General features: G+C 39.8%; 1 protein-coding gene across 4 annotated transcripts; it reads right to left on the reverse strand.

Annotated features, from left to right (window-relative positions):
- Positions 1-268: 268 nt before the first annotated feature.
- Positions 269-26,394, reverse strand: LOC125242775 (DNA polymerase zeta catalytic subunit). 4 transcript variants are annotated; one of them, XM_048151711.1, is made up of 21 exons: positions 26,219-26,394; positions 26,006-26,127; positions 25,508-25,636; positions 25,217-25,311; positions 24,173-24,948; positions 23,744-23,924; positions 23,570-23,664; positions 22,031-23,490; positions 21,829-21,948; positions 21,065-21,749; positions 12,101-12,292; positions 11,545-11,665; positions 10,698-10,942; positions 9,730-9,890; positions 8,305-8,442; positions 6,270-6,407; positions 4,452-4,642; positions 2,892-3,009; positions 2,217-2,323; positions 1,065-1,284; positions 269-668 (listed from the first exon to the last, which is right to left on the reverse strand). In XM_048151711.1, the coding sequence occupies exons 1-21, from the start codon at positions 26,232-26,234 to the stop codon at positions 507-509; spliced, it is 5,472 nt and encodes a 1,823-aa protein (XP_048007668.1). In that variant the 5' UTR covers positions 26,235-26,394; the 3' UTR covers positions 269-506. The 4 variants fall into 4 exon arrangements, with proteins under 4 accessions (XP_048007668.1, XP_048007667.1, XP_048007669.1 ...); XM_048151710.1 differs by having other exon boundaries at positions 21,829-21,951; XM_048151713.1 differs by having other exon boundaries at positions 279-668; positions 21,829-21,951; positions 22,031-22,224.
- Between the last annotated feature and the right edge of the window lie 1,447 nt (positions 26,395-27,841).

The following is a 27,841-nucleotide window of genomic DNA, read 5'->3' on the forward strand; positions in this document are numbered from 1 at the left end:
GTTCATAAATATCTGTACCTACACATCTTCACTTAGCTTGTACAGTCGACTACAAAGAGATGTATTCACTTTTTCACCTTATTACAATGCAATAAGGTGAAAAATTGGATACATCTCTTTGTAATCGACTGTACCAATAAGGTGAAAAATGTACACATCTTTATGAACTCGACTATACCAACCCAACATTTTACACTCTTCGCGATATCGCGTCCGAAATGATTTTTTAAGACCATTTTGGACCTTTAGGGATGAATAACTAAAATTAAGTAGATGCAGAAACTTAATTTAGACAAAAATAACAAAGAAAAGATAACGAAAGTTTGTCTTTACAACGTAAGCGCATGTCCTAGACATTTTGATTTTACGATGTACAGTAATAAACGTGTGTTTAATAAATATTTTATTACAACATAATTATTAATTACTTACAGAGCCTTACTATGCGAGCTTTGATTAAAATATAAGCATTTTATACAATATCACTTTCATAATTATTCATCTATTTAAAATTCTATAATTTCAGTCTTGAATTGCTCAGGCAGATGTAGGATGATGTCTTGCAACTCTTCTAGCTTGGATTGCGCACTGATCCTCGCCCACAAGACAGCGCATGTCGTGTTCTTGCAGTGGACGGACTGGGCATGCCCGCAGCATGACTCGCATATCTGGAACGATATACAAAATCGTAAACGAATCTTCAATGACATCTGGTACTCTAGACAACAGGAGAAACTCCAAGACAATTGGTCTGGACTGGATGGATGCGGAAACACATTATTGGGTTCGAATCCCGGTAAGGGCATTCATTTGTGTGACGAACAGATATTTGTTCCTGAGTCATGGATGTTTTCTATGTATATACCCATAGTACAAGCTTTGCTTAGTTTGGGGCTAGGTTGATTTGTGTAAGGTGTCCCCCAAAAGTCCGCTGCGCACAGACGCCACACGTTCGCACGCCGCACGCCACATGTAGCTAGCTATACTAAAGGCTAGAGAAGGATCTAGATCGATACGGGTAATTTTGCCTTTATATCAATATGAAGTGTCATGCCAATATCTACCTGTTGGCAGTCTAAACACCGCTGCCTCGCCTGCGCCCCTCTATTAGCCAACAACGCCACAGTAGTATGTTTCTTTTGCGCACAGACGCCACACACGGCTCGTACGCCGCGCACGCCGCACGCCACGCACGCCGAACGCCACATGTAGCGAGCGATGCTACCGGCGAGAGGGGCTCGGGATGTGGGGATGTCGGGTCGATAGAATCCGAGGTCTTTCCACCTGAGATAACGAATTAAATTAGTTTCATAATTGAACAAGTTGCCTAGTGAGGAATTTGTCACAAAAACAGCTCGGTTTCACCGAGGAACACCACAGTGAAAAACTGTCTTGGATGTAAAAACACACGTCCACGAATTCCACGATGCTATGGGATAGGATCGTGTACCTAAATAAATAGATCGAACGCGAGGTAATATTCTTAGGCGTCTGTTCATTATTTGTAAGAGAATGCGACAGACGTGTAAACACATTCACTACCAGACAAAAAATGGCGCATTACGTCAGAGACCGGTCGTAATTTATAACCACGCCGCTTGTATGGCGAGAACCCGCCCAGCGGGTTTCCCAGCATCTGAGCAAAAGTCACGAGTGCCCACCAGACGGGTCCTTGGTTGTGAAAGTGGAGCATTACATAAATCTAGTTACTTAATTAGTTAGGGAATTTCTTTGCGAGGCGTATAAGTTGTAAGAAAAAGTCAACATGGGAGTAAAAATAATAAAAAAATAATAATAATAAAATAAACCTTTTTTGCAAATGTGTAGGGACAGTTTTACTAATACCACAAATTATTAATAAGTTACTAACGTAACAGATCCTTCACTTGCCCGCAAAAAGACAAATACCTACTACTACCTATCAGTGGCGGCCGGTGAAAATTTCTGCTAGGCAACACTAAGCAAAAAGAAACCTACCTTATCATTGGGTACTAACATTGCTTGTATGGACCAGCCGCTGCTGCTACCTATACTATTTAACTAATACTAATAAGTTATTGCGTAAAACTCAGAAGAATAAATAGTAGGTACGTGCCACGCGACTACACAGGCGGGCGCGTGGCGTGGCGCCCCTCGGCCACTTGTTCATTCGAATGAACAGCTAGCGTGTAGGTACTTAACGCGCGAGCGAGTGACGTAGGCCTGCTGATACTCACCATTTGAACACATCTAGGCCGAGTAGGGACAGGCAGCGGTGCAGCGGCGGCAGCAGCACGCGCGCCGCGTAGTACGCCACGTGGGGAACCGCCCCGTCCCGCGCCACCTACAAGTTTACAAAACTATATTACATATGCGAAAGGCCGAAAGCATGTCTACATGGTGTGTGTATGTCACTATTTCTTCGCAGACAAGTCGCGGTCAAAAGCTAGTGTTATAAATACTTATGACAGCATTGTTGTGTGCACTGTACGTTACACACACCTTTACGTAATCTCTCTATATATTCCGTAGGTTAAGGATCATATATCAGTAATAAAGCATACATTCAACCAACAAGTTGTTTCCATCAACGCTCCTCCTTTACATGGCGACCCTGCCTGCTCCTCCTTTACAGCATACCTAGTACAGAAGGCTCACTGCTTTGATGTTCACAAAATGCAGGCTTTCATAATTCCTACATTAACAAACGTACCGCACGCGAACGTGAGTTCATTCTATTGGGCCACGGGAAGTTCGTCACTACTGAATGGGTCGCGAATGCGCGGCCGCCGGCATGTGCTTGTAGCTCGGAGAAAGAATCCCCGAGTGTGCCGCCCCTGCCTATACCTACAAGCCCTAAAGCACAACTGAAGCTCATGATTTAAACCACAGTCGTATGAAAGGTTAGCTACCTCATTCGGTGTCCGGGCTAGCTTAACGAGCGGCGTGCCGGGCGCGCCGGCACACACGAGCCACGAAACGCGCCACGCAGTACGCGGTAGGGCGCGACGATCTCGGCTTACTAGTCTCCTGAAAATATAATACGGTTAGAACGCGAAAACTGTGCCACTGAAATTAATTAATGTTAAGTCTGAGCAAAGAGGATTACTGTTAGAGAGTTACTGTTAAAGTAAAATGTGTAATCACAGTGCATAGACTGCCATCTCTCGACACAGGCTTAAAACTGTTGAACCTCAGTTTTGACAATTTGGCCTATGTGCTTAGTTTGATATGTGTTAAAATGTCAAATATTAATATTAGCGCCATCTAGCCGAGCGTCCCCCAAAGGTGTATCGCCATCTAGGTCACCGTACCTTTTTCTGTATGGTTTTGAGGTATGTTTTTTTCTTAGACTTTAGCTGTCTATACGGAGTTACATATGTCTGGTCTGAGCGAAATTTTCCTGCGAAATGGCCCTGATGTAATGGAGACCCCTGATATGGACGGCAATTACCATTACCGTGTAAAGATACAATTTTAATACAAACTATAGATATCTCTATTCCTCTAGTTAGCACCCGAAGTTAGTTATTTCTAAAAATTCTCATATTAGTATTCCCGAGTATTATAACTCTGAGGTGTGTCATTGTTAGACCACAGTATAATAAATACTATCGTACAGTATGGCCACTCCCGCTCCCCGCTGAAAGTGCCGCCGCCCTCTCTCGGTTACCTCACAGTTACCGCCTATCAAAAACGCGAACAGTCGACCTGTCATATTTCACTCATACAAGCATAGTACGCATTCACCTACACGAGCTTAGACTGTGTGCTAGGAACGCGCCTCTTTCATATATTTGATCGCCAGTGTCCGAGGTGTGGTTAGACGGACAGAGCGGCACCATAAGAGTACTTTTTGTACGGAACCCTAAACAACCTAACCACAAATTTAAAATTTTGAAAAAAACCCCGATTGCGACATAGTAGACCGTTTTTCATGAAACATGGCTAAGAACACTCCCAACTTACTCAGCTTTCAGACAAAAGAAACTAAATCCCAATTGGTTCATCCGTTCGGGAGCTACGATTCCACAGACAGACACACACAGGCAGAAACGTCAAACTTATAACACCCCGTCGTTTTTGCATCGGGGGTTAAAAATATGGCTCTATGCGTCTACAATAGTCTGTATAACCATAAATTAAATATAACAAGATCATACCATCCCATACATTAAAATGCGACCGCTTACGAACGCGCTTACACTCCACCACACATACCTAGATGGCGCCACATAAAATGCCTTGTTGCCACCGACTATTTGTAGATTGGCATTAAGTGTCAATTCCGAGCCGTAAATCTATGTCAAAAGTGACACTTAACGCCATCTACAAGCTACAAGACATTTTTTTGTGGCGCCATCTATGTGTGGTGGAGTGTAAGCGCGGTCTTATTTTAATGTATGGGATGGTATGATCTTGTTATATTTAATTTATGGTATAACTTACACGTGTTTAACGTAGGTACTAACTTGGCAATCTCGTTGGGAGGCGCAGCGGCCGCCGCCTTGTATCCACCTACTCCGTGGTACTCGCGGGTGAAGAATAACTCCTGAGGGGACATCGTGCCGTCGACCAATCGAGTAAGGGCGGATGTGACGAGGCGTTTCACGCGTGACAGGTCGCCGGTGGAAAATAGCTCGCAGAGGGATTTTTGGAGGAGCTGAAACAATTTTGATCATTATTTTAAATAACCTAACCACAAAATTAAAATTTTGAAAAAAACCCCCGACCGTGACACAGTAGACCGATTTTCATGAAACATGGCTAAGAACACTCCCGACTAACTCAGCGTTCACACAAAAAAAAACTAAATCTAAATCGGTTCATCCGTTCAAGAGCTACGATGCCACAGACAGACACACACACACAGACAGACGAACAGACAGACAGACACGTCAAACTTATAACACCCCTTCGTTTTGCGTTGCAAGGGAGTTAAAAATACTTAAAGATTTAAAGGGCTAACGTGCTCCGTTCTACTTTCAAGATCGTGACAGAAAGAGTAATGTCTCAGTTCAAAACCTTCAAGAAAAGAGCGTACACCCATCTTAAAGGCCGGCATCGCACCTCCAACACTTCTGGTGTTTCGGGTGTCCATGGGCGGCAGTGATCGCTTACCATCAGGCGACCTGTCTGCTCGTTTGCCTCCTATCCCATAAAAAAAAGTTAACCAAATCTTGCTTGTGCTTGTTCTAAATAGTTACTATAGTTGCTTCAAAATAATTACTTCGCCCCGCGTTGCGACCAAGCGCGGATCCAGCTTCGTGCCCAGGGGGGGTCACGTGGTAAAGGCCCGGGGCCCCAGGGGGGGGTCACGTGGTCTATTTGTATGGCCAACTTAGGCTACAGGGGGGGGGTCATGACCCCCATGACCCCCCCCTGGATCCGCGCATGGTTGCGACTCCTGTTTGACGGCCCGGCCACGACTTGGTCCAAATGCGTTTTCACATTATCCGATCCGGATGTAGGATCTATAATACATTACAGACGACTTATCTTTGATTTTTGCCTTTGATATCCTTCCTACATCCGGTATCGGATCGGATAACGTGAAAACGCTCTAAGGCGGCAAAGGATTGGAGCGAGACACAGCGATGGGACTTTTCATTCGCTCCTATGGCAACCGCTCATTACTGCCGCCTTCGAACAATGTCGTGGCCAGGCCGTTACAATAGTTTCCGCCAGGGCCTGAATAAGGGAAGAGCGAGTGGAGCGGCCGCACTAGGCGCCAAATGGTAGGAGGGGCGCCAAAAAGCGACATAGTAAAAAAAACAGATATCACTTTTTTTGTCAATGAAGAAAGACCGTGATTACCTTTTTGATTTTTACACAAAAACGGTTTGTGTAAAAAACCGGTGAAGTCTGAATCGAACAAACGTAGTGACACTGTGAGTGTAGTGTGTTTGGACAGACCATTGAGTGTGAATGCGACCAGTGGTAACGCTGAAAGTGAACGCAGACGACGCGCGCGAAGGAGGGTAGATCGCGCGCTGTCTACGCAACTTTGACATCCACCCGCCTTCGTCAGTTTTCCGTGATCACGATGCATAACTGAGTCGAAATATCGGGAGCTCGACAAAAATCAAAAAGGTAATCACGGGCTATATCCCGGTCAATATAAGTCTAATGAAAATAACCGTGAATCATTCAAAAATCTTAATGAAGAAGGTTTTTTAAACAAGGGCGCCAAAATTATACCTCGCTCTACGTTGATTTAGTGCTAGGGCCGGTACTGGACTTTTCGCTTTTAACATCTTTACTAAATCTAGCACTAAACCTAACATTACCTTTACTTGGGCAGGGCACCCATCGCGGCGTACTGTTTCGATGCCCTTAGCTTCGTATACGGGGTGCTCTTGGTCAGGACTCTCGGACATGTAGCCGACGTAACGCTTCTTAGTTTGTAGGATACACGGTTGGTACACCTGTAGGTAAAGGTAACTTAGTATATTCTAGACTAAACGAATGAAATTAAGATATATTGTCTGAACTAGAGATGGGCCGAATGGTTCCCCTTGTTTTGGCATAATTTTACAATCGAGAATTCTTTTTGGCATAATCTATATTGGCATAATTCACCTTTCGCATAATCTGTTATGGCACTTATGGCATAGTATAGTTACGCATAATTTGTCTAGGCATATTTTTGTTTGTCCGAATATATTTCATGCATAAAGGTTATTCGCCGAACGGTTTTTATGCATAAATTATTTCTGCATAACATGGTTTAGTGGAAATTTACTACGCAGAATTTTTATCATAGGTAATACTACTATTAATGTTGCAGTTCTAACCTAACCTAACCGAAATTCTTGACAAAATGTTTTATTTGTTGAGGTCGCAGTTCTAACCTAACCAAACCGACTCTCTTAACAGCATTTAGTATGAGTGGATATTCTGATTTTAAGAAATATGCCAAATACAATTATGCGAATTAATTTTATTCATAAAAACAATCGGCGTAAACAGAATTATGCGAACTTATTTTCGGACAATGTGTTATTCGTATTATTTTCGATTATGACAAATAAGTTTTCTGCCAAATTAACATTCGGCGAAAATCGATTATGCGAAGTCTGTTATGCGAAAATCGTTTCGGACAATTAAAGTTATGCCAAATAGAGGGAACCCGGACCGAATATTGGGTAAATATTCGGCATATTCGGCAATTTTGTCAATGTTCATATTCGGCCGAATAGTTCGGTTACATTGCCGAATATTTACCGATTAAACAAAGTGTTAAATAACGTAAGTTTTTTCGTATTTCATCGGATAATGCCATCCTATTTCAGCATTCCAAGGAACTTCAAAATAGAGCTAAATATTAAAAATATCAATAACATTTTGTTTTTTATAATAAAAATATAGGTCAAGAAAAAAAACAAATTTTAAGTATCATCTATTGATAAGAACAGTCGAATGTTCGGTTCGGTAAGATCTGAACCGAATGTTCGGCCGAATATTCGTATTCAGCAAAGTCCATATTCGGCCCATCTCTAGTCAGAACAGAAGAAATTGGCCCCATAGACAAGTGGCTGACGTAGCCAATATACATACGATACGGACACAAACAGTTACATATTAATGCAGCGGCTAATAATAGAGGACCTAACGATTGGACTTAGGCACATGACATGTTACAGAGAGTTCATGAAAATTCGCAGTGCACACTCAACCAACACATGCCATGGCATTGCTCATGGCAAATCGCAGAACCGCTGGTTTTCATTAGAGTCAGAGTAAACTCATAAATTGAACACAGATATAAAAAAAAACACTTTTTTCTACTCGTCGACTTTAATCTGTCAATTAGGACACCACAGACTAAACTATAAGTGCTGACTTTTCAGTGTTGAATAGTCTTTGACACTTAGTCAACTATAATATTTCATTACACTTCCCTTTAGTTAACTGAAAAAAAAAAAAAAAAATAGAACTTCATACAAGTTCTATATTAATTTGCGATACCTGGCAAATTTTTCTGCATCTGAAACACATTTTTTTTACCTATCGCGTTACCAACCAATCACAGACGGTTATTACAAACAATTGGTTGCCAAGTAATTCGATGTTGATACAACGGTGAACGACGCCATTAACATTAATTTTAACTTGAATGATGATATTTTTCGTCCATTGATGATGAAGATGATGACTCATAGAAAAAGTATTGTATACAATAGTAATAATTTAAGCTTTTTACTCTCGTACCGTACTATTAGGCCACTCAGCAAGCTTCGTGGCCTAAAAATGGTACTCGACTAAAAAGCTTTGTATTATATCACGATTGTATAAAATACTATATGATTCAATGCTAGCTACCTTTTCTAGTTTGAGCGCGACGGGCGAAGGATTGTCCGCGGTAACAGCGTCGGCTATCCGCTGCCCGATGCGGAAAGCTTCCTCCCTTGTGCCGCCCGGTACTTGCACGAACATCGAGTCAGTGTCTCCGTATACAACCTGTTGACAATACTTACTTTCGGTCAAGGAAAATGTAATACCATACCATGTAATATGTTAATAGTTAAATAGGGAAGAGCGGCGTTACCCAACACGGGCATTTGTTGCTTACAGGGTAGCACCATCCTCTGTATCATATTCCTTGTGTATTTTTTGAAATAAACAATTTTGAATTTTTTTTTAATACCGGGACAGACAAAGCCCATACAAAAAAGCGTACCCCTGAAATGTATGGGCTTTTTAGGCTTAAAACTAGATGGCGATTTCGCAGCCTAGAAATGGCCAAAATCATATTTTCCCCAAATATTTTTGAGTGTTTTTTTTTATAAGAACAAATGACATGCTTCTTTAGTGTATCAAAGTGTATCATGTATATTAAAATATCATGATACACATTTTGAAAAAAAAATAAATTTGTAGGAATCATCAGTGTAGTTATGATAGTATTTAATAGGTGGCGCTAAAAATTGAGGTACGATTCTTAGTATGAAGATTGTAAATCCTATATAAATCATCCTTGCTTTCGGTATAACAATTCAATGATTAGCAACGGAAGTTTTTCGTTTTCCTACATTCTTAAAATGGCATCGCTGACTTCTGTCTCTAATAGGATGTAACGAAGTTATCTTTCCCTCCGAAGGCTGCGAGAAGGGTCATGGTGATGCCAGTAGGGCAATCATGGTCGCGCGATAGATGATAATCGGGCCGTCCCTATCGCACTTACAAATAGTGCGATAGGGACGGCCTGCTATTTTATCATTTACCGCGCGACCATAATTGCCTGCCAGGATGCCATGCATGAGCAATGGACACATTGTTTAGCAACCGGCCGAAAGTACTTAATCAAGAATCGTAGAAATGAAACTTTTAAGTGGAAAATTACTGCCTGATGAGACTTAATTACTTGAACATATGGCTTCTGGATTGATACCCCAGCGTTCTGCCATCTAAGCCACTAAGACCTCAATCATAGTCAGCGAAACTTTACACCATATAGGTCAATGGGTCTGGTCTGGGACCAGGCTTTTTGCTCAGTTAAGGCACGGCACGCGCTGAAAATGGTTACATTGAATATAGTCTTTCTTTGGTGATATATCGTCGGCGTCATAGGATTTAAAGCTGAGTTTAGACGAGCAAGTTATTGCTGCAAGTTTTGGGACAGAAGTATATGCAAGAAAGAGATACAGATACTTGCCACTCACTCTTACCTATAGTTGCGTCTCAAAACTTGCAGCAATAACTTGCTGGTCTAAACTCAGCTTTAGGTTTTTGAAACATAAAACATACCTTAGCATTCCACTCCTTATTGTCTCGCACCATCTTGATGGCTCTCTCGAGCGTTTCCCTTCCTTTCGCGACAACGCTATCCCCGACCTCGATGCACGGCATGCGACCGCTGAAATTGGCCGCCGTGTAGCCGTATGTCACGTTCGCTATCAGCTTTAGACCTGTTGATAAGTTTATGTACTATCAGCTGCAAAAGTGCATGGAGAAATTATGAATGAATGATAAATTCGCCATGCACTTCTGCAGCTGATAGTACATTAAAATTGTTACAGGAATGTAATGTAAAAGTAAATGATGATGAATATAAATAAATTATTAAAGTGTGATATAGCCTCGTCCCGCCCACCATAGTTTGACCCATTGAAATTTAAACCAAATTATTGAATATATAGGGTAGATTTTCCTTTGTATCACTATTTAGGTAAAACATAAAAAAAAGTTATTTTTGCCTATCAAGATTTTTAATTTATAAGTCCCAAAAAATGGAACATGTCCTTTATAAATCACATTGGGCAGGACGAGGAGACTCGATTGTAGGTACTTTCAAGTTGGAAGGACAACCGAGTCTATAGAAGTTCCAACCTTTAGGAAAAGATCGTACTTTTATCTTAAATGCCGGCAAATCACTTTCAACAGCTTTTGTGTTACAGGTGTCAAGGCATCTAGCGATCAGTTTGCCGTTTGTCTGATAAGAAAAACAGTGCATTTATTTATCTCCATGGGTATTTTCTTATACACACGAATAGAAGAATCCCTGTGGACTGGTGATTTGAAGTGTAAGATTTACTAGCACATCATAAGTCTGTTGTTTCGTACTTTTCTTCTCAGCTTGTTCGCCGCTATTCTCCTTAACAACGCTGGTAACACGCCCCTTTTTACTGACGGCTTTACAAAACCGACTCCCACGGGCGACCAATGTACGAGATCGTTCTTCTCTAAAGCGTAGTATTTACTAGACTAGTACATACCTAACTGTCGTGAATGCATCGCTTTCTTAACACCTTCGTCCGTCTGTTGTTTCATACTTTTCTTTACTGCCTGTCTCGCCGCAAGGATTCTCCTCAGCAACGCAGGTAACACGCCCCTTCTTACTGACGGCTTTACAAAACCGACTCCCACGGGCGACCAATGGACCAAACCGTTCTTTACCAAAGCGTCGAGCTTTGCACGGGGTATACGGAGACGCCAGGCGCCAAATTCGTAGGCTGAGTCGCTGCAAATTATAAGTCAATATTCGATCATGTAGAAGCCATAGAAAACGCAAGATTATCATAATAGTTATTTTCCCTCGACAGGAAACATGAAATTGCTCGAATTTTGATTCATAAATTATTTATTGTGCAATTGAAACTAGACGTTTAACATTTACAAAGACAACTATACATGATAATTCCTGAAAAGTTTGTACATTTGGATCACGTCTTAGTAGATCTTGTTCAGCATCATGGACTCTATCAGCCCACCAATTTTTATCTACATCGGAGACGTGATCCAACCAAATGTACAAACTTTTCGGGAATTGCTGACATATCAAATTTTACAACTACGTAGAATTTACTCTAATGATTTGAGGGGATATATGCCACGAAACGAACTGTGTCCATCACCTAGGACTCCAAAAATGTTAAATACTACAATAATTCATCAAACAAAAACATTACGATTGTAGTCGTGTCATGGATTGCATGTGCAATCTTAGGTAAGTAGGTATGTCAATTACGACGCAACGCAGATAATACTGATTTATTTAATACCAACTATGCCATTATTCTATTGTTCAATAAATAAAGAAAATTATCGGTTTTATATACTTACCCGTTGATGTTTTGAACGCGTCCAATGCAAGTGGAGAAACAATAGTTGTAAGCAATCATCATGGATGGATAGAGGCTTTGGAAATCCAACACGATGACTGGGTCAGCGTAAAATCGAGATTCTGAAATAAAGAACATTTTTCAAATTGATGTATATTATTTTGATGACCAGTCTAGCCTAGCGCGTACAGGACCTGCCTGCTAAGCCGTGGTCCTGGGTTCGAATTTCGAATCCCGGTAAGGACATTGTAATTGTGTGATGAGCACAGAAATTTGTTCCTGAGTCATGGATGTTTTCTATGTATATAAGTATGTATTTATCTATTTAAGTATGTATATTTTGTCTCTTTCTAACGCGGGTTTAGCCGCGGGCAAAAGCTAGTATAATATAAGTATTTGTATATTATATACTCGTTGTCTGAGTACCCACAACACAAGCCTTCTTGAGTTTGTCGTGGGACTCAGTCAATCTGTGCAAGAATGACCATTTATAGCAACTAAATAAATTAAAGCGTTGTTACAAGCACAATAATTATTCTAAGCCCAAAAATTATTACCCGGTTCAAATATAAGAGGCAGCATTTCTGGGGCTCTCATAGCAGCCCGCTGCCGCACGCTTGGAGACAAGGCGATGAGGTTTAGAGGTCGCGCGGCGCGGAGCATAAGGGATTCCACTCGGAACTGCGAGCCACGGGATAACACCTCCCACCATTGCAGGCCGAATAGGCGCGCCAGTTCTGATGTCCGGTCTGAAAGAATAGGGTTTCCCTTTTTAAGTCTGTGATTTCGTGCACTCAAACACAGTCTTAGTATTTCAATTATTATTTTATTCCGATAAACAATTACAATTAAATTATTAACATCACCACTTAGGAACACGTCCGTACACTTCAACTGCTACCAAAGAATGAATCTCTTTTAAAAACAACATGGCGCCTTCCGACCGAACCGGAAACGAGTCGGATTGGCGTTTCGCAATGCTCGCCTGTGATTGGCTGTTTACAGCGGGCTGTCAAAACTAACGTTAGTGTTGCCAATATTAATAACTCTAATTAAAAAGGTTGCCAATTAAGAAACCATTACCGAAAAATCATAACACTCGGCCGTCCGACTCGTACACCGTCCCGGTGTACATTGATTACACATTCAAAATTAGTTAAATTTAATATCATTTCGATTACCAACATCACAGTTTGTACTTAACTTAGGAACAATTACAGTCAAATTCAATTTTACCTTTAACTCGTGGGTCACACACATTATAGTTTAGTCAATCGCAAACAAACAGTGAGAGTATGGCAAATCAAATAGTTTTAGATTATATGTGCAATACCTGCGAGATAAATTTAAATTAATCAACATGATCTATAAATATGTATGACCCTCATATATGTATGTTCTAACTAAGTACTATTTTTAATGTATCTATTTATACATACGAAAGATAAACCTTGTTACCACTCGTAACAACTTTTAGCTTCTATTTTCTTCATATTTATTTTAACATAATCATATATTTTTCTCAACATATATCAGTAAATAATAGGAATAAAATCATAACACTCATTATGAACTAGCAAATACACTGCTAAGTAGTTGTAAACATTACACATCAAATAAATTTAATCTATATTTATTTTTTTAATTTCTTTTTTAATTCTGCCAAAGGAATGTTATCATCGGTTTCATAATCCGACGTTTCACTTGGACTGCTACTAGAGGAAAACTTATTGGAACCAGGTTTTGGTGAATTAACCTTTATCCACGGCCTTAATCTATCGACAGCTACAACACTCTTAAATGGCCTTTTCTTTTTTCCGAATCCGGGGATGTCGGCTATTTGATACCTATCGTTACCCAAAATCTGTGTTACTTTGTATGGACCGATAAATTTTGACATCAGTTTTGTACTGTTTCCTTTGTTATAAAAATTTGTGCGGGTCAATTTTACCAAATCGCCTTTCTTAAAAACTGCAGCGGGAACTCTTCCAGATTCAAATCTAAGTTTCTGTTTTATCTGACTCGTTTGAATGTTTTCATCGACTTCTCTCCTCAAATCGGCTACCGATTTGTGAGTGTCGTCGATCTCAACACCTAATTTGTTTGAGAGACTATCTTGCGACTGAATACCAAAAAGAGTCTCCGATGCAGTTTTCTTAGTGGTGGCATTGATGGTATTATTTATGCCCCACTGAATTTTTTTCAGACACACGTCCCAACTACGCTCGTCCTGGCCCGAATTATGCCTCATCATGGAATTTAATATGGTCTGATTAAATCGTTCAGCTTGCCCGTTTGCTCTAGGGCAAGCTACCGCGTTCAAAACATGTTTGATGCCATTGGAATCGCAAAAATTTTTAAAGGCCGCTGACGTAAACGAGGTGCCTCGGTCGGAGATGATTCGTGAGGGATAAACGAAATCGTGAAAAATATCCTCTAGTACTTTTATCGTGGTCTTTGTCTTAATATTCTTTACCGGTTTTACAAAAACGTATTTTGTGAATCCGTCTACAATCGTCAAAATATACGTGTTACCACTACAACTCTTTACAAATGGACCCAAGTGGTCCACGTGAATCGTGTGGAACGGTTTGTCGCCTTTTGGTATGGGGTACAGTTGGCCTTGCTTTTGTTTAGCAGAACAGTCCTTATTATACGCACAAGATATACAGTTTTTCACGTATTTTTTTATAAAATGTCGAAGTTTGGGAAACCAATATTGTCCTTGTACCCTATCAATAGTCTTTGTCGTACCCAAATGTCCGATATCGTCATGGTTCGCGCGACAAATCTGAAACCGCGCGCATCGTGGCACTACCAAACGCAATTTATCGTCTACTCTCCTATAAAGTTTATGATCTTTAATAACATAGTTTTTCCTAATGTCCCTAGCTTCTTCGTCATTTTCTGGCTTAAGAATCTTTACGATACGAGCTACATCAGGGTCAGACAGCTGCAAGGTCAGAAGCCAATTATCTTTTTCTATGTTATAAACAGTATACGTCTGAAAGTCGTTGTCGTCACATGTCAACCTAGTATTCCGACTAAGGGCGTCAGCATGGGTCATTTGTGTGCCAGGCCTATATTCAATTTCGAAAGTGAACTCGCTGATTTGGAGCCACCACCTTGCAATTCGAGGCACTAGGTCGCGCTTAGTCAATGTTGTCCTGACAGCATTACAGTCTGTCACAACCTTGAAATTAATCCCTAATAGGTAGACTCTAAACTTTTTTAGAGAACATACTATCGCTAAAGTTTCTAGCTCATACGAATGCAAATGACGCTCTTCAGGAGTGGTCTGCCTGCTAAAATAAGCTACTGGCTTCAACACACGCGGACTTTCTTGCCACTGTAGCAGTATTCCAGCCACTCCGAGAGAACTTGCATCCGTATGCAGTTCAGTATCAAGCTTAGGGTTGTATAAGGCTAATATTGGACGTTCCATCAACATGTTTTTCAAGGTTGTGAAAGCCTGCGATTCTTTGTCAGACCAAGCAAATGCGACATCCTTTTTCAGTAGATTTGTGAGAGGTCTAGCAATCTCGCCAAAACCCTTCACAAACCTTCGGAAATACCCGGCCAAACCTAAAAACTGTCTAACCTCGTGCACTGTCCGAGGGACAGGAAATGTCTTGACTGCCAATATTTTAGTTTCATCGGGCCGAATTCCGTTCGCAGAAATTTCATAGCCAAGGTAATTAATTGTATTATCAAAGAATCGACATTTTGACAATTTAAGTGTAAGTCCATTCTCTCTGACAAGTTTCAAGACATCTTCTAATCTCTCAATACCTTGCTCAAGGTCACCAGAAGGCACAAGGATGTCGTCCAGATATGCCAATGCCGATTCAAATCGCTTCGACCCTAGCATTCGGTTAATAAGCCGTTGAAAGACCGCCGGCGCATTTGCAAGGCCGAACGGCATCCTTTTGAACTCATAGTGCCCATCCGGTGTTACAAATCCAGTCAGGTGTCGACTATCTTCCGCCATGGGGACCTGATAATAACCAGACGCGAGATCTAGTGTGGTAAAATAGCGGTTGCCACTCAAATTTGATAATTGGTCTTCGATCAGAGGGAGCGGGAAGCAATCTTTTTTTGTTCTATTATTCAAGGCTCGAAAGTCAACGCATAGCCGTTGTTCGCCATTTTTCTTCTTTACCATTAAGATGGGACTGGCGTAGTCTGAATTCGAGTCTTGAATAATATCATTGCTTAAAAGTTCCTCTACTGTGTTGCGTACCTGCTCCCTCTCAGCATGCGACAGTCTATACGGCCTGTAGACTACTGGCCGGTCGTCTGATAATTCTATTGACATCTCAACATCTTTGGCCGTTCCTATCTCGCTCAAACTCAATGCAAAACAATCACGGTAGGCTTGAATAAGCGTATGCAACCTATCGACAAGTTCAGCACTGACGTCTTTGCCTACCTTAATGTCAGTTTTCTCAATTGGTTCTAACGACGAAATATCGCAGGTGATCCTATTTACATGGCAAACTTTTCTTTCCACAAACGGCGAGGCCCTGGCCAAAAGAATCTCCGAGTCAAGTATTAATTCGTCTTTTGTTAAATTGGTTAATACTAGCTGGCCTCTCCCATCTTTAATATTATACGCGCCCTGATGCAGATGATACTCCTTCCCGGGTTCACCGCAACTATGACCTTCCACGTAAACATCACCCGAGAAGGAGGGATCTTCTGTATGTACTTCAACAAGATTTACCCCTTGAATTTTGGTAGAATTACAAGTCAATAACTTCACAGAGTTATCCTGCTGCACTTCAGTTATCGGACTCTTATAAAATAACAATTTACAGTTATCCTTCAAAACCGTTACGAAAGGTAACTCTGTGAAATTCTGGCCGATCAGTAAGGGTGTCTGTAGTAACTCGTCCCTAACCACTAGGGCTTCAACAGAAGCTTCAACTTCGTCAATTTTTACAGTGACGAAAGTCTTATAGACAGGGAACACCAAAGATTCACCAAATCCTTTTATCGCTGGTAGTTCCGCGTAACATTTTGCCAACTTAAGTTTTTCGCCCTCGGATTCGCGTATGAGACTGCACTCGCTCCCAAAGTCTACGTATGCTACATATTCACCACCATTGACACAAATCGGCCTAAAAAATTTGTCATTGGTGTTACGCAGTGTATAGATCCTAAAAACTTTACGCTCTTCAGTAACTGTGGGCTTACTATCACTCCTAATATGTAAAGGATTAAGTTTACAAGATGCAGAATCATGACCTACACGGTGGCATTTTTGACACTTCACTACAGGCTGAGGACATTTACTAAAGGAATGCCCCTTTCCGCGACAGTTAAAACAAGTCATCGAATTTTCATTCAAAGCGTTAGAGTTCTGTTTGGGCCCGGCTTCACTACGCTTTCTAACAAAAGACGCGTCAGGGGGTCGCTGCGAATTGAGGTAATCCAACAAGTCTTCCGGTTCTTCACAGTTTAAGGCTTGGGCACCATTGCGAACCGATTTATCTACTATTCCATGTACTACACACTGAACAGCCTTCTTTCCTTTTATCTCACACCTGTTTAGCAATGACAACTTGTCGTAAAAATATTCGCGATAAGGCTCAGCTGCACGCGTAGTTCGAGCTAACATTTCTTCGAGAAGCCGACCATAATTCTTCTCATTAGGGAAAGCCTTTTTAAGTTTAATTTGCCAATCCTCCCAGCTGTAAACAACGGATGGTAAAGACTCGAACCATTTCTTTGCAAGCCCCGAAAGTTTTTGAAGTGCGAAATGTATGGTCTGCTTCTCGTCCCAGTCGTATATTTTAACACATTCGTTAACTTTATGAATCCAGCTATCTATACTTTGTGCTTTGCTGGAGGGATCAAATTCTGGCACCACATTATTTAATTGACTGTTATTCAAGTAATGTGCCTTATCTTTGTTTCCCCCCTGCAAAGAACTAATAAGCTGTAGTACCTCATTGAAAGTAGCTCCCTGCGATGCGGGCGGAACTGTCGCAGCTGGCGATCTTGTCTGCGCCTCTGGTACCTCGGATGGTTGTTCCGGCGTGGCAACGTCGGCTGGCGGGGCAACATCTTCAATCATCCAACCCGCCGCTGGAACTCTCTTGCGGATTTTCTTTCTTGGTCCTTGGCTCGAAGACAGCACCTCTAGTCTCCGCCTCTTCTGTGTAACATGACGGTGATCATGTCGTGGCCCATCAGAGGCCTCATCTTCTGTGTCGGATGCCATAACCTCGGGATAAAGTTAAAAAAAATAAAAGCTACTATTCCCGTTTCCGGTTCTCGATTCTCAAGCTTGCATCGGATTTCATAAAGTTATGCGATGCGATAAGTCTACATTTGAATCTACGATCGAGTATACGATCGAGTCTACGATCGAGTCTACGATTGAGTCTACGATCGAGTCTACTATAAAGTCCACATTCGAATATACAATCGAGTCTATGGTCGAGTCCATCATCGAATCTACGATCGAGTCCACATCGGAATATACAATCGAGTCTACTATTGAGTCTACTTATTGAGTCTACTATCGAGTCTACGATCGAGTCTACGATCGAGTCTACGATCGAGTCTACGATCGAGTCTACGATCGAGTCTACGATCGAGTCTACGATCGAGTCTACGATCGAGTCTACAGTCGAGTCCATAATCGAGTCTACGATCGAGTCCACATCGGAATATACAATCGAGTCTACTATTGAGTCTACGATAGAGTCTACGATAGAGTCTACGATAGAGTCTACGATCGAGTCTACGATCGAGTCTACGATCGAGTCTACGATCGAGTCTACGATCGAGTCTACGATCGAATCCACATTAGAGTATACATACAATCGAGTCTACTATCAAGTCTGCCATCAAGTCTTATAATTGTCATCCGACTGATGATGACCAGTTAAATATTCAGTTAAATGTTCTGCTAAAAGCAACACACGTGGTCGCATCTGAATAAAATAATCGATCATAGGCGCACATGGCCGCACACTAGTCATAAGCTATTTGTTCCACTATAGGCGCACATGGCCTACTAGCAACAACGCACATGGCCGCACACTAGTCATAAGCTATTTGTTCAACTACAGGCGCACATGGCCTACTAGCAACAACGCACATGGTCGCATACTAGTCATAAGCTATTTGTTCTACTATAGGCACACATGGCCTACTAGCAGCAACGCACATGGTCACACACTAGTCGTAAGCTATTTGTTCTACTATAGGCACACATGGCCTACTAGCAGCAACGCACATGGTCACACACTAGTCGTAAGCTATTTGTTCTACTATAGGCACACATGGCCTACTAGCAGCAACGCACATGGTCGCACACTAGCTATCAACTATTTGTTCTACTATAGGCACACATGGCCTACTAGCAGCAACGCACATGGTCGCACACTAGCTATCAACTATTTGTTCTACTATAGGCACACATGGCCTACTAGCAGCAACGCACATGGTCGCACACTAGCTATCAACTATTTGTTCTACTATAGGCACACATGGCCTACTAGCAGCAACGCACATGGTCGCACACTAGCTATCAACTATTTGTTCTAAACAAGTCTTCCAACTGCATTGTACTCGTAATGTTACACAAGTTAACTTCTCATCTTAGTAAGATACACATTAAACTTTTGTTTTAAAATTGCAGCAAGGTAGTATTATCACGGCTCACTTTTAATAATTAACATACCTTGCTTTGTCGTTGTTCGTCCCCTCTTCTGAGATTTCGTGCACTCAAACACAGTCTTAGTATTTCAATTATTATTTTATTCCGATAAACAATTACAATTAAATTATTAACATCACCACTTAGGAACACGTCCGTACACTTCAACTGCTACCAAAGAATGAATCTCTTTTAAAAACAACATGGCGCCTTCCGACCGAACCGGAAACGAGTCGGATTGGCGTTTCGCAATGCTCGCCTGTGATTGGCTGTTTACAGCGGGCTGTCAAAACTAACGTTAGTGTTGCCAATATTAATAACTCTAATTAAAAAGGTTGCCAATTAAGAAACCATTACCGAAAAATCATAACAGTACTGTGTCTGGTTTCAATTCAATTCAATTCAATCATTTATTCATAAATAATAATTTACACGTCACATCATCATATTACAATTTGCATTTCTATTATAGTTCGTACGACAGGCTATCAGTTTTCGAAAGATAGGGATAACTAATGAGTAGATTAACTTTTTAACAAAAAATAAAACCGCCTTCAAAAAAAGCGTGTTCAAAACACGGAGAAACTAAAAAGCCAAAAATAATAAACCTTCGAATTCAGATTTCTTATCGGATTGCAATAATCTGAACATCCAAATTATAAAGAAATCAATTATTTTTGGAGTCGGTTCCAGACCTGTTCGTCGCCTTGCTATTTCCTGTTTGCCCCACCCAACCATACGCAGGCTGGCCCCGACTCCAAAAATAATTGATTTGTTTATAATTTGGATGTTCAGATTATTGCAATCCGATAAGAAATCTGAATTCGAAGGTTTATTATTTTTGGCTTTTTAGTTTAACCGTGTTTTGAACACGCTTTTTTTGAAGGCGGTTTTATTTTTTGTTAAAAAGTTAATTTATTTGTTGATTTTTAGTGGTTCCTAGTGATATTATATGTATCAGTCCGAATATAAGTACAGTAGTGAAAGAATTATCCTTTAACTCCTAACCGTTGAGGAGTTGACCTTCCATCATCAGCTCAGCCACATAAAATTATTACCATCAGGCGTAAATACTGGTGTACCTTTGAAAAATACACTAAGAACATTACATGTGCCTATAACATTTGAAGAGTTCCCTCGATTTCTCCAAGACCCCGACTTGGTGTCAATGGGACCATCTCGGGGTTATACCCGTTCGATCAAAAAAAAAATTTTGAAAATCGGTCCACGATTCTCGGAGATATCGAGTAACATACATACAAAAAAAAAAAAAAAAATAAAAAAACATTCAGTCGAATTGAGAACCTCCTCCTTTTTTGAAGTCGGTTAAAAAGCTCAATTGACGTGAGTGTTTGGCGTAATTTTATGTAGCAAATCGTCTAATACAATAAAAGGAGGTAAGGGTTCCAAAACTGGGCGAAGATAGTGATGATGATAGACTTTTTGCCAAACAAAACTTATTTTTATGGAGGGGTTTTCGAGAAAATTGATCGATCATATTTTGTAAACATTAAAAGTGACTTACTTCCCAGAAGAAAGAAGAAGGAAGGGCAAGAATAAGGTGAAGGCCTGTGTGGTGACGGGTTAAGAATTTCACCACCCCCTTTCTTCCCGTGGGTGTCGAAGAAGGCGACTATGGGATATGGGTTAAATTGTGGCGTAGGCGAGAGGCTGGCAACCTGTCACTGCAATGTCAGTTTCGTTTTCTTTCAACCCCTTATTTGCCAGGAGTGGCACTGAAGCTTTAGTAGTTTCGTGTGCTCTGCCTACCCCTTTATGGGATACAGGCGTGATAGTATGCATGTATGTTACATCCAAGATAACTAGACATAATATCACTACTTACTTATCATATCCAGCTTCTCCATCATCCTCAAAGTCCCAGACAGCCGAGTGAGGTAATGCTCCACTGTGATCCACCTCAAAATCCTCGAGGGATTGTTCCACCACGTGGCTAACTGAGCTGCACTGTACGCTGGCACCCTCTCCTTCAAGATCTCATACATACAGTTCTCAAAACTGTAATCGGATAACGCTAACTCGTGACGCAGCAAACGCCAAACGTTAAACATCACTCGACCGATAATCCTCCCTTCAAAATCGTTTTCCTCACTCCGCCAACGTTTTTGGCGATTCTTCTCTGTTATCCTTGAGATCTCTTTCACCACTTCTAACCCTAGTATTTGTGCTCTTTCCATCAAGTAGCCCCATGAACCCATTTCTATTTCGTAACCGGTTATTATATCAGGATCGTGGCTTTTTACTAATTCTATCACTTTCTCAAGCAGATCAGATTCTGTATTCACGTAAGTGATTTTCTGATCGAAAATACATCTGTCGAGTAATTTTAGCTCTTTACTGTCATCGACACATATAACTTCTGTTAAGTTCTTCTGTAAAAAGTGGTTTGGAGGGCAATCATTAGAAATCTTTATAAAAACAACTTGAATAGGATCAATTAAAGGATCAGGGTTCAAATCTCCTCTTACAGATGTATGGACTTCAACTAACATTATCGTAAGAAAATCCTCCTGCAAATAAAGGACCATCAATAAATACATCCATACTTCGAACAGAATCAAGGTACATATAAGTATTATGTTTAATTACCTCTAATGCCGGTGTGTCATTTGATGTGCTGTTTACATGATTTTCGCTTCCACCAAAGCACAGAAATGATCCATCAGGATGCATAGTCACTTGTAGGCTATTATTTAAAGATGATTTATCCTGCTGAATAAACACAATTTTAGATCCATTGGCATTTGATATCACATGACACTACAGTTCATTATTTAATTGAAAAACATACCTTATCATTACTTTCTAAGCTAATACTTTGATTAAATTCATCTTCATTTAAACCAATAGCTTGCGAATTTTCAAGATCATCTAATATTTTTGTTGTTTCTTTCACTTCCAACTGTGGTTCTTCTTTATCATGATTTTGTTGATCTTCAACCCATTTTTCTACCTGTTTCTTAGTTGGTGGCTTCCTAATCGGTTCTAGAACATAATGTTTATTTCCTGCTAGAAGTGTTTGCAAAGTTTCTGGTTTAGAATTCTCTTCGTTAATTTCATTAGTCTGAAGGAACAGTAGTTGTCGCCATTCGTCGAGGCTCGTGACGTCCAAAACTTTCTCAAAAGGTTTTTGGTCTTTCGCCGATTTACTATGTGTCTTTAGCACCATGAGACCGATTTCTACTTTATCACCGGAGTCCTTATGATCCGAAAAGAAAGGTTCCCGATTTTTCACTTTGGGAATTTTATAGGATTCTAAGCTGGACAATATGTAGTTCTTTGTGGGTGGTCTAATTTTAGGAGTAATAACAATAGTGGTAGATGACGAATCGTTTAATGACTTTTCTGTAGCATCTAAAACCTCCATTTCAGTTTTGAGATGAGTATTTGTGATAGCTGATTCAGTTTCTTCAATTTTTGGTTGAGAATCTTCAATATAACTAGTAAAGTTCTTATCCTCTTCTACAGACATATCAAAAAATCTAGATTTATTGTAGAAACTCTGTATACCGAAATCATCTTCTGGAGAGGAAAGAAAAGATTCGTTGTCCGATTGTTGTGAAATATCAGCAGGTTTTACAACTGTGGAGCAACCGGCTACAGGCTCGTAACGCTTTTTGATATCGTACATTTCTGCTACACCTATACTTACGTGTTCATTACTTATGTCTAGACCGTGCACATCTTCTTTTTTAACTGTTTTACTGGTTGTACTATCGTCCAATAATCGTACTTCTTTCTTTACATTTGTACGTGTACCCAGTGTTTTCCTAGTAGATCTTTCATGTTTTGTAGTTACTTTTTCTACCAGATCTGTAATATTTTCTAATTTTAAATCTACTTTGTTTGTAATATCATATTTTATAATATCACCCTTTTTTTTCTTTACACTGATGAAACCACTAGTGGTCGGATATTTCACATCATTACTTTCATGTTTATTAGTTACTCTATCTACATGATCGGTTATATTTTCTTTCTTAATAATAACTTCATTGGTATCTTCACTTTCTGAAGTTAGATCGAATGAATTATTTAAACTACTATGTACTTCGTTTTTCACAGATCTTTGTATGTATACACTTGAAATACTATCTATAGTTTCCTGGGAAACATCTACTTCATCAATATCACTGATATCAGATGATTTATTAGTTTGGGAGTTTTTTTCAGGTACTTGTTTCTTACTCTTTGGTCTTGATAACCCTAATTTGAATGGTCTCATTTTCCTTTTTCTCACTTTTTTAACATCTGGCGAGTATAAATTAAGTAAGTGACGTATAGGTTAAATGTTTAGTCATCATTATAGTATTAAAAAAAATCTACTCACGATCATCATCAAAAGTGCCATCAAGCTGTGGTATGTTGACTCCATCCCAAAATGAATCATGCCAAGATGGCGTATTCTCGTTTGAAGCAATTTCACTGGAAACATGAAATACAGTTTTATTTATAATACGTGAAACGTAAATAAATACGAAAAGTAACATGTTCTATAACTTACCTTTTAAATGGTTCCAGAAGTATAGTATCTTCATTAAACACTTGTGAATATTCAGCATCATCAGAATCAACATCTGCATCTTGCTCTACCCCAGGTGTGGCCATTATACTGTCTTCTTCTGGCTTTTCTGTGTCTTCCATATCTTGCAGCATACCTACCAATTCCAGATCTTCACTGTCCACTAAAAGAGGAACAGCTTATTAAAACTTCAACTTAAACTCCATCTTAAATGAGTTTATATAAAAATAACTTTGAGGAACTATGTATTGTAGGTCAAAAGTTTTAACACAATAAAAGATAAAGCTCATCCATTTGTTTAATTTGCAATTGGATTTTGTGAAGGGTTGTAGAATTATATTTAATCATAATTAAAATGTGAAGACTGGTGTAGTAAGCAAAGCGTGCCATAGTAATATTATCATTACCTACACAATATTTGACTGTAATGTAGGCTACTGTTCAGTGCTACACTCTCATCCACAAGGGTTTCATCAAGGTCTTCACTCAAACTTTCATTCATTGGCCTCAGTGTTTGATTCAAACTGGCATTATGTGATTGATCAGGCAAATGTATACTGACATCTACTGCTTTAAAAAATTGCGAGCCTTCCATACTTTCAGCTGGATAATATACCTCTTCTACTACTTTATTGATATTCAGATCTGCTGGCTTGTTTATCAAATTGGATGCTTTTAGTAAATACATCTGTTCAAATTTGTAATGTGTTTCTGTTTCCTGGCTCTTGATTCTGCCCTGTGTCAATGATTTGCTAGCTAAAGACATGTTGAGTTGCTTTCTTCTTTCCATCTCTTGATTCCACACTTCTTCCAATCCTGGATTTTCAATACCATCACCTCTCCCTATTCTTTGTCTGTTTATAATGTGAGATGCTACACAATCACCTTCATAGTGACAAACACTTTCAGATTTTAAACTATCACTGCCTTCAATAGGATCATCACTATTTTGTGAAATACCCGTTTTTCTAAATTTTATTGCCTGTAGATCTATATTGCTCATGCCAAATAAATTGAAATCTATAAAGAATTGCAGTGTGAAGTTGAGATGAGACTCATGTGGTTGGAATGTCTGACCAAGAATGGCTCCATTGCCGCAGAGTTCTACTGCTTGCTTGATTAGGCCAGGATTGTAAAGGAAAACCTTTAAGAATAAATGATCCTTGTCATGAAATCCATAGAAGGGTCTGAAAATGAGAAATCCTTTTATTTGTCTAAAAATATAAATTGTACCATATGGAGGTGGTCAGTGGAGGAGGCTGGCGCAAGTGGACTAGGCTGGAAGGATTTGAAATTAGTCGTCCAGGACCGTGAAAAGTGGAAGATTCTTCTAAGAGCCCTATGTCCCTAGTGGGGGATAACAGGATGACATCATCATCATCCAAAAGATAAGTTGATAAGCATATCATATTTCTTTATATTAAGTATAATGAGTAACTGATTTTGGAAACTTACAATCCTTTGACCAGTGAAATTTTGTAGACATGTTGGTTTGCTGACGAGGCCTGTTTTAAGGCTATGTTAAGGGCTTTATCCAAACTCGCTGCAATCTGAAATATTTATATGGTGTTACAATTTTATAAGACACATTGCATACATTCATTGTCATCTTAAAGGAAGTTTGTTTCCTTTTTAATTTTAAGTATTTCTAAGAACACACTAAGCAGTAGCATGATTAAAATAAGGTTTAAACATTCATGATTTTAATAAGAGAGTGATTAAATACATGCAGAATAATAGACATACTTGGTATAGAAACTGTGGTTCAGGGTTTGGTGTGGGGCATGGTATGTAAAAGTATGGGAACACCCCATGTACATGAACACAAGCCTTACGGCCATCGGGCGTAGGGCCGAATATACGCAGTACTGGGACCTAGCGAAAATTATAAAAAAAATTGATTAAAAATTAAAACAAACATATATATATCCTCCTGACCGGTTTCGGCCACAGCGACCGTAGGTTCTGGTGCTAGCAATTTTTAATTTGGGTTATTATCATTCTTTTGTTATATGGCCACTGTACACATGTGGCCAACGGGGAACCAACCCTTGGTGGTACCCCTTGGCGAACCAATGAATTCACACAACACGTTGGCCACATGTGTACAGCGGCCAATAGTACAGGAATTAGGACAATTTACTTTTGATACCTAATTAAGATACATAATATCAAAACATTAATAAATTCATTCTGGGACTTTTTTGACTATTGGTTTATTAAACAGGTGCAAGAAAAACTTACCTGTTTTATATCAGAACCTCTGAAATCTGAATAAATTACGTCTATTCCTGGTATGGGCTTGGTTAAATAGTGGTCGCAGACAACGATCCTCACAGAAAACTCGGGTTTCGTTTGGCAGAATGCTGAAAATATGCCGGTTATTGAAGAATATTTTGACATGATTTGATAGGTTATTCGTACTTTGTTTCTTACAATAAAATTAACACTACTTACAGTTTGTAGAATTCATAATTGTGAACAGTCTCACAATTTAACTGCAATGTTGAACGGGTCCATTAGTGCTGACTCGATTTACTACAACAGAGTATAACACTTTTTACTTCATATTTGCGCCATTCCACATTGTATAGTTTGACCAGTGATTACTCAGGGAGTTTTGCGCCATTCCATTGGATTTGTTTTCTTTCCAAACTTCAAAGTCTTCAAACTCGACTGGACTCGTTGTGACAAGCCCAGCGAATGTCAAACTCAAATGCAAAATGTCAATCACACACCGTTTCCAAAACTCCGTGGAATGGAACATTTAAGCCCCACATTCACGGTACGATTCATCATTTCGATCGATCGGACGGATATCGTGAACGATCGGTCGAAAGCGCCAGACATGGCATGATGGCAACCCCGGCTGTCAAACGATAAGCAGCTGATTTTGCTAGGTCCCTTTAAAATAATTATTTTTTAAGGATATTTTGTGTAATAATTACTATTTTAAGTGTAAACTAAGTAGATTTAACATTAAGTTTTGTATAAATATAATAAGTGAAGTGTTTTAGTGGCGTTTACCAGTGTCTGATGTCTCAGGTTTGTAGCCGTTATAGGTTATAAATTTGAATTATCTGTTCGCCTTTGTACACTTTCTAGGTCGTATTGTCACTAGTTATTGTTAATTGTGTTTTTCAATTCAGTGTTAACGTGTGTACAAGGCTAGAACAAGTGTAGACATAGTTAAGCGTCATTATTTCATGTAAGTACCTACCTGCAACCGCTGAGCTTGAGTAAGCAATTTCTTGCTTTGTTTTAGTGTTTAGTACATTAAAAACCCATCTACAATGCAAACACGCAGAGCAGCTGCAGCAGCCGCAGCAGCGGCTCTCCAGCAGGAGCCTGAAAAGTGTGATAAGCTCCAACTTACCTTGCTGGAATTAAAACAATCCAAGGAATTTAGTGCTCAATTGCTCAGTGAAAGAGAAGACAGTGAGAAAGAGCTTTTATTAGTAATTGATAGGAACGATAAGTTGAAAAAGGAACTGTGTACATTAGAGAGTGATTACAATAATGTAAATTTAGAGCGGGCCCGGCTTCAGGAGATGGTTGACAGGTTTATGGAGTGCAACGCTGCATATGAACAGGCCCTGAAAGACATCGATTCATTGGAGAGAGCACTGCACGACGCCCACGAACAAATCTACGAGCTACGGGAGGCCCAAAACCAAGCAGCTGCGGCACACACTCAGACCTTGTTCGAGGAACTGGTCCGGCCTGACTCCCAGTTGGTTACCGCAGCAATTGAAATCCCTTTGATCACTACAGATTTAGCCAATGATACCACCACACCAAGGTTAGTAAATTGCAGCGGAAACAAACTAAAGAAATATATTAAATTGAATAAAGTCATTAGAAAAAAAGAAAAACTGTCAAAAATAAATAAATTGTTTTTCAAAAAATTAAAATATTGTAAAGTTAATATAGGCTTAGTGGATAAGTTGGATTTGTATTCTGCTCAGTTAGAAAATAGTAAATTACAGTATGAAACTGACACACAGGCGTTAAAATCAAAAATTCAGACTTTGGAGGATTCAATAAAATCTTTGGAAGGCATAAATGAAAGTTCAAAAA

This window comes from Leguminivora glycinivorella, chromosome 3 (assembly GCF_023078275.1).
Source record: "Leguminivora glycinivorella isolate SPB_JAAS2020 chromosome 3, LegGlyc_1.1, whole genome shotgun sequence".
Classification (NCBI taxonomy): Eukaryota; Metazoa; Arthropoda; class Insecta; order Lepidoptera; family Tortricidae; genus Leguminivora; species Leguminivora glycinivorella.

What these genes read in the sequence shown, in the direction of transcription:
- LOC125242775 (XM_048151710.1), bottom strand. An exon ending in GAGGTTCTGATATAAAACAG is followed by an intron (nt 25,637 to 26,005) that starts GTAAGTTTTTCT and finishes AATTTTCGCTAG; the next exon opens with GTCCCAGTACTGCGTATATT. An exon ending in TCGCGCTCAAACTAGAAAAG is followed by an intron (nt 6,408 to 8,304) that starts GTAGCTAGCATT and finishes CTTTACCTACAG; the next exon opens with GTGTACCAACCGTGTATCCT.